The following is a 20182-nucleotide window of genomic DNA, read 5'->3' as shown; positions in this document are numbered from 1 at the left end:
ACCGGTGATGTGCAATTCTGGGCACACGTTATAACTCCACATCTTTCACTTAAGAGAGTACATTGCATGCATGTGGGTCAGAATGATATTATTATTAGCAAACATGGAATGACTTTAATTTATAAAAATGTAAATATCCCTGGCTGGTTTGGTTCAGTGGATAGAGTGTCAGACTGTGGACTGAAGGGCCCCAGGTTCGATTCTGGTCAAGGGCACACGTCTGGGTTGCAGGCTCGATCCCTAGCTGGGGGTGTGCGGGAGGCAGCCAATCAATGATTCTCTGTCATCACTGATGTTTCTATCTCTTTCTCCCTCTCCCTTCCTCTCTGAAATCAATAAAAAATATATTTTTTACAAAATGTAAATAATTTGCAAACTCCTGATTTGTGCATGTTTGTTTGTGTTTAACCCTAGCCTGAGGATATATTTTTGTTGCTATTTAGAGAGAGAAGAAGAAAGAAAAAGAGAGAGAGAGAAGAAACATGGATCAACTGCCTCCCACACACGCCACAACCTAGGCATGTGCCCTGACTGAAAATCAAACCCGCAACCCTTTGGTGTAAGGGACGACACTCCAAAACCAACTGAGCCACCAGGCCAGGGTACAAACTACTGATTTGTAGCTATTAACAGAAATGGCCTGTGACACATCTACTGATCACAATATACTTATGTTTGTGGTATAGATATTGCTGTAGACAACTTGGAACCACTGAATCTTTTTTAGTAATACAAAACTCACATAACACTGGGAAGTTGTAAATGGCATAAAAATCATTTAGGAAGCTGAACATGTGCCAATATCTAGGATGGATAAAAAGAATAACAAACAAGGAAGCCTTTGTGGTACTATAATTGTGAGCTAAGATTTTTCAAATAAAGCAGCAGTGAGAACTGCCAGGAAAGGACAAAGGTTCAATCAAAGAAAAAACTGATAGTAATGAGTGTCTAAATGAATAAAAATCAACAAAGAAGGAAATAAACGAAGATACAGATTTTAAAACTGGGCAATCAGTGGAATGATGGTACCTTAAGTGAAATGAAGAACATATTTAACTATTAATTTTCCAGAAGGTAATTTTCTGATCTTCTAATTAACATTAGACATTAGAAATTAAGGCAGTTTGTTGTACAAATGACAGATAGTAGTCAAGATTTAACAGTAACAATGTACGAATATTGCATAATTTTTAGAAAATAATATAAAATATAAGATAACATATAGGTGGACGTTAACAACAGATATAAAGCCCATAATTAGAATATATTATGGGTATTAATCAATATAACATAGGTATTATCAAATGGCATATGTATTATGACTATTATATGACATGATTTATATAACCAAAAATATTTATTAAAAGATACTATCTAAGGCCTGCAAGGAGTTGATAAAGGGTGGAGGAGGTCAATGAGAAAAAAAAACAAAGGGGACATTTGTAACACTTTCAACAATAAAGGTTAATTTTTTTAAAAAAGACACTATATAATAAAAAAAATAGCTTTCTAAAATACCACTGATACATTACTTAATTCAAATAATTATGAGATTGGACCTTGGTTCTTCAATTCATTAATGAGTATCCTGAACACATAACTACTACACATAAAATTTATTCAATAAAAACATAGCTAATGCTCACACTATATCATAATGATAAATTTAAAAAATATTCCTCTAAGGTTCCAAAGCCACTACTAAGTTATTCTCCTTAAATAGTTATACTTATGTATCAAGCTATATAATAAAACTGTGCATAAAATTAGTTCCTCATATATAAGATTCTTCTATTAGTGATGGATTTAAGTGTTTTAGTGCTAACGTTACTTAGAACAAAATAAAAAAATTGCCTTTGCCTAGTAGTATTAACAACACCAACAAAGTGAAGCCAGAGAGCAAGACCAATGTATGTTCTGTAGTCCAAACAGAATTTCATAGACATATTAATTTTTATGAATAAACATCAAAAAATGCCAATATTCCAAATTCAATGAAGAGCTAAGGATTTACTTCTAAATACAGAAAGTTAGTACATACCTGGTTGGTATCATTGTTATAAAGAACAATGGAAAGAGATTCAAAGTGAAAGTCAAATTGCAGAGTGACACTCTGATCCACAGAAAGCTGTGTGTCTGCCAAATCTTGTTCTGATGGTTCAAACATAAATACAAAAATTAAAAAACTTTTAGGTAGGTGTATGATTTTAGCTATATTTTAAAAGCTAGGATAATTTATTATCCTAAATTTATATCATACTTTCTACAATTATTTAAATAATATTATAAGAATAAAAATGCCAATGATTTGTCCCATATATATATTCAGCACAGGTGGCTCTTCCCTTACAGCAGACACTGAGCATACATACCTCCTTCCCCTGGGAGCTTTTCCACAGTAAATAATACAAGACTGAATCAGTTCATACCATATTATCCTGGCAACTAAGAAAAACCACTAAATATAAATATGGCATTAATGCTCATTTTTCTCCATAATCAAATCAAAAATCTTCAATTTTACCTTTGAGGTGGTCAGGTCCACTCAAAACATCTTTTCTTACTCTTACAGCCTCCTGGGTAGACTGTGTAGGGCTTGGCTGTGAAGAAGCTTCCCCAAGATTTTCCAGCAAAATTTTCATTAAAACTGTTAAATCATCTTCACTGAGAGCAACCTAGAAACCAAAAATAAGTTGTTATAAATATAAAGTAATAAAAAATGCAGAATATCATATCTATGTCTTAATTTATGGTTCCTCAAATTAACTGACTGTTCATCTAACTTTAAAAAACAAAGTTAGCTTATTCTCCACATAGTATTGTGGGATTTTTTTGCTTCCTTTTTGCAGTTAATTTCAAATTTCAAAGCACTGCAGTCAGAGAATATGCTTGGTATAATTTTAATTATCTTAAATCTGTTGAGGCTAGTTTTGTGTCCAAACATATGGTCTACCCTTGAGAATATTCCACGTGCACCAGAGAAGAATGTATAACCTGGTGTTCTGGAATGAAAGGCTCTGTAAATGTCAATTATGTCCATTTGGTCTAATGTGTCATTTAAGGCTATTTCTTTATTGCTTTTCTGTTTGGATGACCTATCTATAGTTGTCAATGGGGTATCTAAGTCCCCTACTGTGATTGTGTTTTTGTCACTTTCTCCCTTTCGTTCTGTTAGTAGTTGCTTTATACATTTCAGTGCTCCCCGACTGGAGCACATATATTAGAGTATGATGTCTTTTTGATGTAGTGCCCTTTATCATTATAAAATGACCACCGTTGCCTCTTGTTACCTTTTTTTAAGGTTTTTTATTTTTTATTGATTTTTAGAGAGAGAGGGGGAGGGTTTATTTTTTATTGATTTTTAGAGAGAGAAAGGGGGAGGGAAAGAGAGAGAGAAACATCGATGGAAACATCTGCTGGCTGCTTCCCGCATGCCCCCCACAATGGACCGAGCCCACCACCCTGGCACATGTCCTGACTGGGAATCAACTCAGCAACACTTTGGTGAACAGGATGATGCCCATCCAACTGAGCCACACCAGCCAGGGTTCTTCTTGCCTTTTTTATCCTGAAATCTATTTTGTTACGTATAAGTATGGCTATACCTGCTTTTCTATGGATGCCATTTACTTGGAGAATGGTTTTCCACCCTTTCACTTTGAGTCGATATTTGCCTTATCAGCTTAGAGGTGTCTCCTGAAGACAGCACATGGTTGGGTTTGGTTTTTTGATCCAATCTGCTATTCTGTGCCATTTTAGTCAATTTACATTTAAAGTACCTCAACAAAATACAGACCATATATGACAAACCCTCAGCTAATATGATACTCAGTGGTGAAACACTGAAAGCTTTTCCTCTAAGATCAGGAACAAGACAAGGATGCCCACTCTCACCACTGTTATTCATCATAGTACTGGAAGACCTAGCAAGAGCAAACAGGTAAGAGAAAAAAACAAAAGAAATCCAAATTGGAAATGAAGAAGTAAAATTGTCACTTTGTGCAGATGACATGATTCTTTATATAGAAAACCCTAACGACTCAACCAAAAAACTATTAAAAACAATAAAAAAGTACAGTAACATTACAGAATACAAAGTCAATGTACAATAACCCAATGCATTACAATATAGTAATGATGAAATTTCAGAAAAATAAATTTAAAAAATTCCTTTTGCAATTGCAACAAAAAGAATACAATACCTAGAAATAAACTTAACAAAGGATGTGAATGACCTTTATACTGCAAACTACAAAGCATTATTAAAAGAGATTGAAAAAGACACAAAGCAATAGGAAGGTATTCCACGTTAATGGATTGGAAAAATCAACATAGCCATATTACTAAAAGCAATATAAAGATTTAATGGAATTTCCTTCAAAATCCCAATGATGTTTTTTAAAAAAAATAGAACAAAAAACATATCAGATTTATATAGAATCACAAAAGACCCAGAATAGCTAAAGCAATCCTGAGAGAAAAGAACAAAGCCAGAGTTATCACACTCTCTGACTTCAAATTATACTACAAACTGTAATAATCAAAACAGCATGGTATTCAAGGGATAAGAAAAAAAGAAAGACTCACGGACACAGACAATAGTACAGTGATTTGCACTGCATGGGAGAACATATTTGCCAATGCTATTTCAGGTAAAGGTTTAATCTCCAAAATTTACAGAGAATTTATACAACTTAACAAAAGGAAGATAAACAATCCAATCAAAAAAATGGGCAAAGGACCAAAATAGACACTTCTCCTAAGACATACAAATGGCTAACAGATATATGAAAAGATGCTCAATTTCACTAGCCACTAGAGAAATGCAAATCAAAACTACAATGAGATACCACCTCACACCTGTTAGAATGAATATTATCAATAAGACAAGTTATGACAAGTGTAGGAGAGGTTGTGGAGGAGAAGGAACCCTCACACCCTTACATTCTGGTAAGAATGTAAACTGTTACAGCTACTATGGAAAACAGTATGGAAGCTCCTCAAAACATTAAGAATAGAGTTACTATATGACCCAGAAAGCCCTCTTCTGGGTATCTACTTGAAAACATTTATTCACAAAGATGTATGCATGCCTATGTTCACTGCAGTATTATTAATGGTGGCCAATACATGGAAACAACTGAGTGTCCTTCGCTAGAGGACTGGATAAAGATACATATATATCAGTGGAATACTACTCAGATATGAGAAATGACCAAATACTGACATTTGCGACAGCATGAATGGATCCTGAGAATATCATGCTAAGTGAAGTAAGTCAGACAGAAAAAGTTAAAAACCATGTAATTTCACTCATATGTGATATATAAAACTGAAAGCAAAAAATGAACAAACAAGAAAAAGAAGTTAAAAAAATAAAGAAAAATAAACAAAAACGCATAGACCGAGACAACAGTATGGTGATTACCAGAGGGAAGCGGGTGGGAGTAGTAGAGCCTAAGGAAGGTCAAATATATGGTGATGGAAGATTTGACTTTGAGTGGGGGACACAATGCAATATGTAGATGATGTACCACTGAACTGTACACCTGAAACCTATATTATCTTATCAACCAATGTCACCCCAATAAATTTAATTTTTTTAAAAAGGGTACCAGGAGAGAAGTATTTCATCTTGTATAGTATAAGACTTCCCTCCTGTGTGTGAACACACTTCTGCCTCCACCTGTATCCAAGCTCCTGCCTCTGGCACGCCATCATTCTTCTGCCTATCTGTTATTTTGTCTCGTCTCATTCCTGGACTTGTACCTCTCTCCCCTCTCCTTAGCTCCTCATCTTTAGTCTGTCTTTCTCTCTTCTCACCCAGTATCAGTTCCTTCTTCCGCATTATTATTTACCCCCCTCCAAACTCAATACAGGGAAAGTACTGTTCAGTTTCTGGACTCTTCCAAGAAGTAAAAAAATTAATTAATTAATTAATTTAAAAAATGATCTCCTATAATGTAGGAGCACTTATTCTCAGTACATATGCATCTGGACATATATAAAACATTTGTTTAAGTTGTCAAGAATAATACATTTGTCATTCTTCTAAAACACATCTACAAAGTACTTTTAAAAGACAAAACACAAACCAGGAAAGGAGTATTTTGCTCATCTCCTAACTTTATATGACAGAAAGGAAAAAAAGAAAGCAAGAGCTTTTAAGTCCGGCAGATCAGTATCAAGTCTACCACTTTCAAGCTGTGTTGTTGGCCAACTCAGCTTCCTTAATTCAAGTTTCTTAATTTTTAAAATAAGAATAATATCCTCTTCCCCATCGATGGCTACAGAAAATGAAACAGAACAAATGAAGCTGCCTTAGCTGCTAAGATCCATTAAACCTTTTAATCCTTCCATCTTTTGTACGTTTTCTTTACACACAGAATGATTCAATAGGCCTGTTTCAAGTATAAACACATATTCAGACAAGCATGCATGCATTCATGACATTTTCTCCTCTGAATACCACAGTATCCTTTGTCCCTCAAATTAGGCCACTACTGCCAGAGAAACTGCCTGATTCTCAGTCTAAATAAAAGTGGGGAGGTATTTTAGCATGAGATAATAACTAGGGATTACTGTTTGTCACAAGCCCCCGTCCTCAGATAACAGACGTCTCTGTAACAGCCTAGAACTTCCTTGTGTATTCATCTCCTCTTGTGATACCAACCACAATATCACAACTGCCTGAAGAGCAGCTAACTTCACCACACCTTTGGTTTCCTGTGGGTGAAAAGAGCAACCATTGTTCCATTGACATTTAAAGCCCAGCACCTTCCACAGCAATCTACACTCTAAACTTGTAAACACAATTCCTTCTTTTCCATTTTTTCTGTGATCATTCTAGACTAGGAGTCCAGGTTATTATAACAACCTCCTAAGAAGTGGTGAGAAACCTTTACACATGTACAACAGTTCAGGGAAAAAAAAAAAAAGAGCAACCGTATCATATACATAGAGTGATATTCACTAAGTCTGTACGTCATTTAGGAGGCAGCCACTCAGTTCTTAAAGACCTGTCAAGCTGATGGACTCAAAACAACTTCTGGTGTCACCTGCCTGACACCCTTTCTTAGATGTACTCTGGACCCAAGAAAATTAATACACATCCTGACCAAGGAAGGGCTGTTTAAAGAGGCCTGGATCTCTGTCAAATTAGGCAATGGAGACCATACTCACTAGGCTGCACTTTTTTTAGTTAAAGTAATAACCATTCTTTGATGCTTAACTGGTGATACTTTCTTGTTTTCTTTTGAAATATGTAAAACATACAGGAAAAACATGGAGAATACTATAATCCTCCCCAGAGTACAAACCTGAGTCAAATCTTAACAAATTCCTATATTTGATTCAGATCTTTTTCCCCATAATGGATATGGTTGAAGCCCCATGTTTACTTTTCTGAGACCTCATTCCCTTCTTTCCTCCTCAAAGAAAAACACTATCCTGAATTAGAGAATTATTCTTTCCACACATGCTTTCTTACATTTCCCACTATAAACAATATACAGCACTGTCCATTGGCTTGCTTGTTGTAAAATTTGAAATGATATAGAAATGCACTATCATTCTGCAACTTATTTTTTTCATTTTTATGTTTAAGATATACCCATTTTGCTTTGTACAGTTATAGCTCCTTCACTTTATCTACTTTATAGTGTCTGACTATGTCATAATTTGATCCACATCCTCTAACTGATAGAGACATTTAGGTTTTATTTTGCTTCAATCTTTCAAAGAATGTGAAATGGGACAAATATTAGTCCTAAGATCTAATGTCTTAATAGTAAGGGAGAAATTAAGAGTTGTCCCATACTCTGGAATAGAGAATTCTCTATGAATACCCTAAACAGACATTGTTCCTCATATAATGTATCTGCTCATACTACACATAGGGACATTCCTACAACAAATTTCAATTTTAACTTCTTCCCTAGTGGAACTCAGCTTCTTTGACCCTTTCTATTTTATCTTAGAACTAACTCTGAAATAATCACAGATATCAAAAATCACTGAATTACTCAATTTTTATTTGTTGTTCACACACTCTATTCATTTAATTACTCTCTCCAGTACCTTGTCCCCTACTATTGGGCTTCAACAATTTCACACACAGGCACACGAGAAACGTAAGATGCCTACACTTGTACGACCATCTTCACCAGTGTCATCCTTCCCTGTGAACCTATACATGACATTCTAACTACCCTTTAAGAAAAACTGCTCTATTTATTAATGTGTTCTTAAACACATTCACTTATTTTAAATGACCATTTTTATCATTAAGAGTGATTTTATAAAATACTACTAATGTGCTTTGAATATAGTATCTAAATCTCACTTTATACTCTTATAATTTAACTTCCTTAAAACTTTATTAGAATTTTCCAAAATTACTAATAATATTTTCAGTGGACTCCAACAGGTTTTATCTCAGTCTTTTTACTGGTTTTACCAAATATTTGACTAAAATGAAATACAGAAAAGTGTAGGAAACTAGAATGACTTCATTTGCAGTTAAAGTGTTCCCTTTTATGGTATCATCTCTTCTGATGTGCACTAGAACTGTGCCTAGCTAGCAATTTTCATATACATATATATATTAAGCCTAACCAGGAGATATGTTTTTTTATTGATTTTAGAAGAGGAAGTGAGAGGGAGAGAGAGAGAAAGAGAAAAACATCAATGTGAGAGTAAAACATTGACCGGTTGTCTGCCTTATGTGCATCGATCAGGGATTGAACCCCCAACTTTTCTTTTGGTGTATGGGACGACACTCGAACCAAGTAAGCCACCCAGGCAGGGCAATTTTCTTTTCTTTCTTTTTATTTATTTTTTCCACTGAGGCTATTTTTTCCATTGTTTTTCAGAGAGAGTGAAAGGAGGGAGGGAGAGGGAGAGACACAGAGAAACATCAATGTGAGATAGATAACACATCAACTGATTGCCTCCCGCAGGCTTCCCAACCAGGAGCAGGGAGCAAACCTGCAACCCAGGTACTTGTGCTTGACTAGGAATCAAACCCTCGACCCTCTGATTCAAGGTCTGACACTCTAACCACAGAGCTACACTGGCCAGGGCAATTTTCTTACACACACACACACACACACACACACACACACACACACTTACCTGCATAGGTTTCAGTTTTCCTTTAATCTCCATCCCTGGAATTTGCACATACCATGTTGCTGCTAAATTTCGCTGTATAGACAAAAGCATGTTGACTGGTTTTAAAATTTCAATGTCATATTGTGGTAAGTCAGCCTGCAAGATAGTTCTGAAAGATAAACAAGAATTTATTTTGTATTTTTGAAATCTATATTTTAAAATGAAGACTATCAAATTATTTAAGTTTCCACACAACATTTTCCTTAATAAGGGCTGCTACCAGAATTCTTTTAGAACATACTTTTTTTCACAGATCAGTCAAATCAGAATAAATCAAGGTTACATGCAGAGTTCTCTAAAACAAAGCCGATGCTGACTTCAAAGACACGAATTTCACGAAGTATGATTATTTCATTATTAACTATCTTCACAAGAACTATTTAATAATAGCAAACAGTGCAATGTCTTAAAAATAAATGTTACATTCTCCTCAAAAATGGAGGACAAAGAAAGTGGTAGTCTACTTAGCCCTTAGTTTTACATTATTGGTACTTTCCAAATTAAAGCGAAAAACTCATCAAACCCAGAAGTAAAGCAAACATATGGTAACAGTAATTTCTAGTTTGTCTACCAACAACCAGTTGCACAAGTAAGTAAGTACTCCTGTCATTTAACAGAGCCAACCCTTTCCGATTTATATTCAATAATCCTTTATAAACCTCAGGGAGAATTCTCAAGTGTGATATGGTTTAGAAATAAGAAATAAATCTTAAATTTTATTGCATTTTAAGCAGCTTTCTCTCATCTACAGAAAATAGCTATGTACAAAAAATAAATCTAAACTATTATTGGGTAAACTGTAATTTGTAACAGGAAATGTTTATAGAATCAAAAAAATCACATCATAAATTTAGTAAGACAAAATGCAGATACTGTACTATAACGTACTCTGCTACTAACCACTGACCAAATACAAGGTTTCATAATTAGAAAAAATAAGGAGAACCACAAATCACTAGAGTATTTTACCCCTGGAAGGAGTCAATGAAAATTCTATTTATACTAAGTAACATACAATTTGATTCTATATTTATACCTGGAGAGTTTCAACTGAGTGAGTTGGATGTTCATTTTGTCAATCACTGGGGGAAGAGAAGAATGTTCCATAGGAACTAAGCTAAATTTGTTTTCCACTCTGATTAAACCCAGGTCGGCTATCACAGCATTAGGTGATACTGAAGACTGAGGAATGATAATAACTGGTGCTTTCAAATTGATATCCATCAAAAGGCGGAAACTCTTCTGAGCCAAGTCTTTCATGCTAGAAGCAGCTCTTTCTGCAGCCTGTACCGTGGCTGCACTCAAAGCTTCTTTGGCAGTTTGGAAATTGTTGAGAAAGTTCTGTTGGAAGAGACTGTATTTAGAGTTCCCCCAAACAACATTTATTTAAAAAGGAAAAACTTTAGAAATTATTTACTTTAAAAATTAAGTAAAAGGTAATATAAGAGATGTTATTTATTATTGGGCTTATGGAGAGAGTAAAATCTAGAAAGATACACTCCTAAATATTAATAATAATTACTTCTAGGAAAGAAGAGTCCTTTAACTTTCATTTTTTATATTTCAGAATTATTTGGTTCTTATGACAAATTTTGGTAACAATTTTTTATTTAATTTATTGGAATGACATTGGTTTACCAAGTCAGACAGGTTTCAAGTAACAATTTTTTTTAATCTCCTTTTTACCCATGAACGTTAGTTATTTTAAATTCAAATTTAAATTAAAAAATGGAGGAGAGGACTTTACTTCTCCCAAATTAAGTTCAAATCTATTTCTCTAATTCACAGGAATAAAGTTATTCTTAGAAACTATGGTTTTGCCAGTTTATTTCTGAAGATTTTTTAAAAGTATACTCAGGCATAAGATGCTTAAATGTCTACAACCTTGCTATCATTAATAAGAATCAAAACTTCTTTATTTAGAGTAAGATGGATTTTACCTCAATTTTAACTAAAAACAAAGATTTTTCCAAATAAAGATCATTCTTAGAAATAATACTCCTGACGCTCATCCATTAATAATACAAAGCAACCTAAACTCCCCTCATGCCAAATAAATTACTTCCCTGAAAAATGAAACATGGCCCTCTCCTCCCCTTGTCGTTTTTTCTCCCCGTAAGAAAAAATAATAACAAAATAAAATATGACGGTTTAAGTAGAAATCTATGACTTGTAAGCTTAGAATTTTATCCCTGCTAAGAGGCATAGGCAAATTTAGCCCAGAATACTTACATGGAAATAAATAACTTTTAAAAAAGAATTTTATGGCCTTATTGATCACAATTATAATTAAAAGCTGTTAAGTTCCAATATTAGTCCTTCAAATGCCTACTGATTTCCTTAAAAAATTCTTTTTACCTCAATACTTTTAAGGGTATTTCATAAAACAAATAACACTGAAAAGCCCTAAATGCTTTTTAAGTACTTTTAAAATATATTAACTATGAAAATGTTAAAGCATAATAGTTTACATGTTCAAAACAATGATGACAAAAATTCATTTGGTTATCCATTATGTAGATGATTTCCTTAACTATAATGTTTTGTTCAGCATTTGGGTGTTTACCCACAACCCGTTTAGTAAAAATTTTAACTATCTAGGTTCAGATACATAGGCAAAGATATTTGGGCCTCAGTGAGAGATAAATATATTTAAAAATAAACTTACCAGAAGAGACATGAAGAATTTATGAACATAAACAATTTGAATACAGCCCACTTTGAGACTAAGTTTGCCATCTACTTTAGACATATCGGCATAGGCCTTTCCTTCTGTGGCATCTGGATAAAGAGTCATTTGGAACCTAAAGACTTCATCTCCCAAAATAGAGACAGCCTAAAAATATTAAATTAACTGGTTACTACATCAAAATATCTGTATTATAAATAAGTTACATTATTAAAGAATCTGTGACATGTGAAGAAGCACCATCAAAATAAACTTTCAACAAATTATTAAACACTTATTTGACAATAATTTTTCCTATATCTATAAAAATTATTTTATCAATGTAGAGATCAAGCACTTAATTGGTCAGAAAAAAACTTTTACGAATCACTTATCCCATACACACTGTGAAAGTAGGCTATGACTACATTCATGTCCAATCCTTAACAAGTACCTACCACATGACAGACGCTAAGTATATATAGAACAAATAGATAAAGTCACCTCAAAACTAAAGGTAAAAATAAATTTCAATATAGAAGCTTTTAAAAAAAAAATTACCTTTTTGTGAATAGACATCAAATCTACATTGGTGACAATGATATCTTGAAGTCTGGCAAACATGTCAGTTTGCTTTGGCTTCACAGAAATGGAGGCATCCATTCCTATGGGAAACATTACATTTACAAACTTTTCACCTAATCCAAGGGAACCAACTACGTGGTACTTAAGTTCAGTAATATACTACAAAGATACAGAATGAATAAAAATTACTTACTGGTAAACAAACTAAAAGTATCAACTTCTATGTATGAGATACCAAGGAAGATTATATCCTTAAGTGTTACAGGTAAGTCATAAATAAAAGTGGAAATTAAAAAAAAAAATCTTTTTTCAAGGAAAATTAATTACAGATTTCCAAACACAAAATATTCTGTGCATTGGCAAGATCAGAAGTAGTCATTTAGAAAGACACAAAATGTTTGTTACATAGCCATTTCATAAACATTACATTATGAAAACTATTGCTCTGATAATTAAGCATAAGTACAATTTGATGAATAAGTCCTATTCTTTCTATAATAAACTGTATCTAAAATGCAATCTTGTAAGATTTCTCTCCAAAAGAATTGTTGTCATTCTCATAATTTCTAAAGGCATAATGATTTCTGAAACAGCTCCTACAGGAAGAATGCCTGAAGCTAAGACCGAGTATTCAACCAAACCATAAAACATACCAACGATAAGACAGATAATAAAATATTTGTTTAACAAAACAGATTTTTAACCTTTTTTAATTGCTTATGATGTACCAGGCACTTTTCTAAATATATATAAGTGTGTAAACCTAATCCTCACAACAAGGTCATGAATAATTATCTCCATTTTATAGAAATTGGATATTGGGCATAGAAAGATTAATTTGCTCAAGATTAGCCAGTAAGTGTTAGAGTCAAAACTGAACCTTGGCAAGTTGACTCCAGAACCCATGGAATAATCTGAACTCATCCTTATATTAAGAAGATGGAGGGTAAAGGTTATAAAATTTCTTTAAAAAACGTCTACTCTTGATGCTACGTAAGCACAAAATACAACAATAAGGATAATGACATTTTGTTTGCCCAGTGAGATATTATCATAATACATATTCACAGTTTAAAGTTATATTATTCTGAAAAATGCAAATATAGGAGGTTAAGCCTTAGACTTATCCTGAAAGTTTTAAAATACATGGGAATGTGTTGTGTCAGCCATGAATCATAACAAATTTACTTCTAACATTTCAAAGTACAACTCTGAAAAGTTTGCATGAGTCTTCAATGCAAGTAAATCAAAAGATGACTCATGAGAAATGTACCATGCACACATTCATTCTTCCTGGAGATCTATGTAAGAAAACAGAAATACATACACCAAGGAATCATTACTTACCATGTATTCTAATATCTGCAATGCTACACTTCTGATCACAGACAAAGACATTAAATGAATTTAATTCAGCCATGATCTTTAAGTCAAACACATCATCTTGAGAAGTATTACTGGACACTGAAAAGTAATAGAAACCTTATCATCAGCAAAGTGCAAAGTTGACATAAAAAGATGCAAAATAGTCTCAAATTCACTAAAATAAAAGTACATTATGAACTATGAAGAACCAAAAAGGCCTTTATTAAGATTATATAAAATTAATATGGATTTTGAATCAATTTTCAAATGTCCATGAGACAAAAGCTAGCATATTCTCCTCCAAATTAAGAATAAAGATAGCCTTTAATAGTGCCTTAAAAGTACTATTTGATAAATGGAAACTTTACTATAATTTTTTTCTGGGGGGGAAAAACCCTCTATGTTAAAATTCTAGAATGCTACTGAAGCTAATTGATTTTTGAATTCCTTTTAATATCATATATTAGATGAAGGAAGAATATTTCATAAAAAACTAAAAGAGTAATAAATAGGTGATAAAATACATTTGATTAACTCTGGCACCTACATGTTATTAACTATAGAATCGATTTCTCTAGATTGTATCCTGTTTCTCTATGAAAAATCCTAAAATGAATTCTATGAAAAATGAACACAAAGGGCTGAAGTTTAAAAAAATACCAGAAACAGTTTTATAATGTGTGTGTTTGTATGTATACAATCAAATGGATTCCCTTAACCAACTTGAGTCCAGGTCCTGATTAAGGAATTCAGGATATATTTTCCTAGAGCTCCGTCTTGCTTGAGGGAAACAGACCTTTTCCTATAAGTAAAAGCATGAGGACAGCAGTCCTAAACCACCACGATAATAATGGTGTTTTTCCCCTTAAGATTTAAAGTAGCATAATCAAACCTTAAAAATCAAACATACAGCATAACAGGAAGATTATTTTTTAATTAAATTTTTTATAGTTTATTGTGAACTTAAACATTGCTTTTTCATTTATTCAACAGTGTGTCTATCTTATATAAGTATTTCCACAAATGTTAACGTAACAAGTATATTACAACAAAAGTAAAACTCTTTTAGTCTAGTTTACAGTAAAATTATTGCTCTGTTCCCTAGTTTAAAAAAATCTGATCCTTTACACTTGAAAGATGCCAGTAAGATTAATATAACTCAAATTGGTAATGGTCTGAAAGTACATTGCTAGATGTTAGATAGCCATATCACATGATAGGGAAGAAAATTAATTAAAATGATACTTGCTTAAAAATAGGCACTTGTTCACTCAGGATATAAATATTTAATATTTAATAGCATAAATCATATGTTTGAGGAACATGTACCCATATAAGTATGTGATTTAAATACAGTTTGCATAGAAACCAAAGTGGGTCTGTCTCTTCCATTAGATTCTTCCTTTTGTGTCTTAGAAAAGCACCTAAAGTTGTTGAGCACCAGGTAGGTTTACTCGATGGACTGAAATGGACTTTTGTTACTATGCATGATTGTATTTGTTTTTTAATTTCTTCCTTTTTCCCTTTCATTGGTATGAATACTGCAGAGACATCGATGCAAACATATATAGAGGATAAAATTCGCTTTCTTTTGAAACTAACCTAATCTGTCATAGCAACTATAATAGTAAGGTGCTAAATATTTATCTTAGCTTGAAGATACAAGTTATTATATGATTATTAAAGTTCAGACAGAAAGTATTAGACCATGACTCAAAAGCTAATACCAGCTTTGACAATGAGACTTCTGGACTCCCCCACAAGTGGCTTCAGTTCAGATTCCTTTTCAGAAGGTTCAGAGGATGGAACAGCAGATGATAAAAAACCCATGAGGGATAATAAAGCTTCCAAATGAAGTACTAAGTCTAAGGATGAAAATGAAACCTAAGATAACAAACAATTAGAGAGGCAGGTGTCAGATATGGTAACATTTTTATGTTACACTTCTACTTCCACATACACAAGTAGCACAAAATCATTCCATTAAGGGCTTAAAAAAAAAAGAACTCATTATTATAAATTCAACCTTTACCATAATTCTAACCTCAACAGAACTTGATGGGTTTTAAGAAAAGATATAGGAAGTATTATCAGGCCATACTTAGGTCAGTCACGTTACATATGGGTTCCAAGACAGACCAATACTACATGGACTGTCAACAATGTCTACACTGAGCCATGCCATTAGCCTGGTTCTTACATTTATTTTAATCCCAAAACCATACATAATTCAAATGTGTCACACTCCTATCAATACTATGCCAAATAACCATTTTTAAGGGAACAAAATTCCCTTAAAAATGTATTATTTGTGTACTCAACAAGTAATGATTAATTCATATCTGGGAAACAATCTTGTAGAAAATCAAATCAACTCTCTTTAAACATTTTATTTAAACTCTATATGCAATTCTCTTATCTATAAGATTAGAGCTATTATTATTGCCAACCTTAAGTTCATTTTAGAATTTACAATCTCACAACTAAAGATGGCTATGAAACTAGATTTACCCATTAATATAACCCACCTTATAGTGAATTTAAAAAGATTTACCTTCAGTCTCTGTTTGGTATTGTCATGAATGGTTTTAAATTCCGGTCCATCACAGTCTGCCTACAAATAGTGGAGGATTAAACCACTGAGTTGCAAACACTAACATTTATATATATTACTTACTTTTCAAAATACTGTATGCTATGAAAATACTATAAGCATATTTCTTAAAGGCACAGAAGAGCATGCCAAAAAAAATTGACCACATAAGCATTTCTCAAACTCTGCAGAAGCAAAAACTCCAATGCTACAGGTAGGGGAAAATATTAGTATATCCAGATTACAACAGATTTTGCTTTGAATGAAAATGGAACTTTATATGCTCTCACTTATTCCAAAACATAGGGTTAACTCCGAAGATAACTGAGATTTCCAGGATAGTCAGATGTTTGCATAATCTACTATAATCAACCAGTTTTAGAATAAAAATATTTAAGGGAGAAAATTGAAATATTAACTATGGGGAGAATTACATACGTTCACATATTAAAAAATCCTAGAAATGAAACTAGATACCTTTGTCAATAACATTTTCAGAAGGGGTTCATCAGTTACATTAGAAGAGTTAATAATATGAAGAGGTTCTCCTTTAGAGTCTAAAAGAGAAAAGGAGGGAATAAATCCATTAAGTCTTTTTAACATTTCAAACATATGTTCAAACAGATCAGCCAGTTACACAAATATATGTTTGCTAAAGCTCACAGAGCTATACATTAAAATGGTGAATTTTACTGTATATAAATCATACATCAATAAATCTGGGTTATATAAGAAAGTCCATAAAAACAGAAAACCAGTACCAGCTAATTAAAATGCTGTTAACATTTGGCAGTACTGGAGTTACTCTGAACAAATCAGAATATATTAAAGAATAAAGCTAAAAAATATATAAACTAGGGGTTATTCTCAATATAAATTTGCTTTACTTCAAGTTAACCCACAGAAGTTCTATAAACTTTAAACACCCATAGCAACTTTAAAAGTTGGCTTGATCCACTTTAGAAAGTGAATCTGAAAGGTCGAGGTTATCATTAAAGAATAACAGTATTGTTTTTATTTTAATATTTTATTTATACCCAAAACAAATTTTATGATTTTTTAACATCCTGGCTTTAAGGAAGCTAAGTAATACATAATATTTTAATATTTCCTTCCTCATTTATCTCATTTTAAATCAGATGATTACCATGTTTTGACATTTTCTCAGAAACTAATAATTATATATCCTCTTATTTTTCGGTCACATTACATATGGGTTCTAAGACTATTAACACTAAATGGACTGTGACAATGTCTATACTGAGCCATGCTGTCACTCTTGTCCTTCAATTTATTCTAATCCTAAAACCAATATATAATTCAAATGTTTCATGTTTCCATCAATGCTATGCCTAATAATCATAGTGAACAAAATTCTCACTTTAGGGAGTGAGGCTACATAGTGATGTTAAGTTTTTCTTCTATATATTTGTGTATTATTTAATTTTTATTTTTACATATACACAGGAGTGTACAAAAGTAGGTTTACAGATGTGAATATGCAAAACATAGTGTTAGTTAATAAACCTATTGTAATAATCATAACCAGCATGTCTTTTCCCATATGGAAAACTGAAAATCTACTTTTGCCCATCCCATATGCTAATTTCATTAAAAATAAATTAAAAACACTGATATAATTTTAAAATAAAGAAAGAAACAAATAGAAAGTTATTTCCTAAACTTAGCTTTTCAAAAAGGATCCCTGGGCTCTATACTTGGGTATTGTACTTGGTTCCTGATTTTCTAATATATCAGCTCCCATAGCATAATTATAATGAACTCCTGCCTTTTACAAGTACTACGGAAATGTTATGTACAGACACTGAAGACAAATGTTTCATTTTTCTTTTAGATATATTCTACTCTAGCTAAATGTAGACATCTATCTAGATATAATCTTATTTATGATAACTACATGGATAATTTATTTTTAAATATCACATTCCTTTGTATCAATATAATAAATTTAAACTAAACAGTTATGGTGACACTAATAAATATGCTTAATGTTGATAAAAAGGTAGGGACCATCTGGCTATTCCATGGATAATTTACACAGACTATACTTCACACTTACCAGTAAACTCAAAGCATCGCATACTAATTTTTTTTAGATAAGCTTTAGCAGTTAGGTCATAGGTTTTAACTCTAGCTTCCACTCCAAGCTGGAGGACATTTAGTTCATGTAAAGGCCTTCCTTTCTTTTCTGCTTTTTTCATCAAAGTAAGCACAACCTAGAAAAATGTACCAGTATTACCACAAACTATTTCATTAGTATACAAGGAAAGTAAGTCAACAATTTAATAACCATCCATAGTGATATAACCCAAAAATTCACACCATGTAAAGATGTTTATTTCTACTTGTGCCTGGAAATTGCCTGGGGCTATTTACTTTGGCAGGCACATTTACTTGTTCAGACTTAAGTATTTCTCCCTAATTCCCAGAAGTCCTAGTCTGATGAATGGCTTTTCATCTGAAAGTCTGTGAGATAAACAGTCAATTTTTACACCTAAGGCAAAGCTTTTCCATCTTGACCCACTGACACTTTAAGCTAGATAATTCTTTACAGTGAGGACCAGTCCTGTGCACTATAGGATGTTTATGGCCTCTACCCACTGTTTCCCAGGGGCTCTACCTCCCCAGATAGTGACAATCAAACATGTTTTCAGACAATGCAGAGTATTGGCCTAAGAGAGACAATGCAAACTGCTTCCCCTATCCCAATCACTGACTTAAGGAAAGGGAACTGCAAGAATATGTATTACAAATAATATTAAAAAGGACTTATAGATTTTCTATGTATATGTACATAAACCTATTTGCAAACAGAGTGATTCATCTATCAATGTTTCAATTATCAAAGCTTAAAAGTCTTTAAATATTAACCAGAAAAATAGCAGAGGTTTAACATGAAGGAAGTTAGTTTCAAAGCATATTTCAGATCAAAAACTAGAACTCATTTGTTTAAATGTTTATTAGTGTTAACTCGAGAAAGAACACATCTATACAACTGTTTAATGATGAAGGGATTTTGGAGAAGTTCTTGCAAGTCCCTGTATCCGCTATGCTTTCTCACATATTCACAACCTTATGCCCTTTGTTGATCCCCTTTACTCAGACTGTGTCTTACTCTTTTCTTAAAATTCGCTCAAATGTCACTCCTTCCAGGAAATATTCCCTGATGCTCCCAGACTGCTTAGATGCCCTCTCCCTACCATCACTGCCTCAAGCTCCACTAGGCATATTTTTAATGGGAGCACTACCAAAATTTCAATTGTTTGTTTTCTTGTTTGAATTCAGGGTCTATGCCATTTACCTCTGTATCCTTGGCACTAAACACATGCAATGAATATTTCTTAAATGTGTGAATACAGAAGAGGAAAATACATTTAATCTTTCCTCAAGAATCCGTAGATGGAAAGCAAATAGTGGTAATGAAACATTTTAAAAATGTAGACATACTGTGTTCTATTAAGGATTTCTAAAATCTGCGTAGGATTTTCCTATCATCTTTTCCCTTTCCTGTCTTTCCTATATGAAATACAAAGCAAGCCACCTCCCAGTTATCCTAAAATTATCTGAAAAGCACATTACAGGGCATGCTACCATTTTCTCTATGAAATACTATGCACATTACAGGGCATGCAACCATTTTCTCTATGAAATACAATATCCCTCAAATATAATTCATTTTTAACAAACTCAAATTTTAAAACATTACTACTACATACAAATTATAAATAGCCTATATAAGATTTTCTCATTTATATCAATAACTACAAGTTTATTTT

The 20182-nt window shown here is 32.8% G+C and overlaps 1 protein-coding gene across 1 annotated transcript in view; it reads right to left on the bottom strand.

Moving 5' to 3' along the window:
• VPS13C (vacuolar protein sorting 13 homolog C (S. cerevisiae)) overlaps nt 1–20182 on the bottom strand; it is a 173292-nt gene that overhangs the window by 65497 nt on the left and 87613 nt on the right. The window contains exons 38-48 of the mRNA XM_015563005.1: nt 18466–18622; nt 16863–16942; nt 16347–16406; nt 15520–15676; nt 13775–13891; nt 12404–12507; nt 11843–12010; nt 10211–10515; nt 9136–9283; nt 2525–2675; nt 2042–2151 (exon numbers count right to left, since the gene is read on the bottom strand). Of these exons, the coding sequence (XP_015418491.1) occupies nt 2042–2151; nt 2525–2675; nt 9136–9283; nt 10211–10515; nt 11843–12010; nt 12404–12507; nt 13775–13891; nt 15520–15676; nt 16347–16406; nt 16863–16942; nt 18466–18622 (1557 nt within the window). The remainder of the gene's footprint in view (nt 1–2041; nt 2152–2524; nt 2676–9135; nt 9284–10210; nt 10516–11842; nt 12011–12403; nt 12508–13774; nt 13892–15519; nt 15677–16346; nt 16407–16862; nt 16943–18465; nt 18623–20182) is intronic.

This window comes from Myotis davidii, unplaced genomic scaffold, assembly GCF_000327345.1.
Source record: "Myotis davidii unplaced genomic scaffold, ASM32734v1 scaffold57, whole genome shotgun sequence".
NCBI classification, from domain to species: Eukaryota; Metazoa; Chordata; class Mammalia; order Chiroptera; family Vespertilionidae; genus Myotis; species Myotis davidii.
This window is presented reverse-complemented; position numbering and strand designations above follow the sequence as displayed.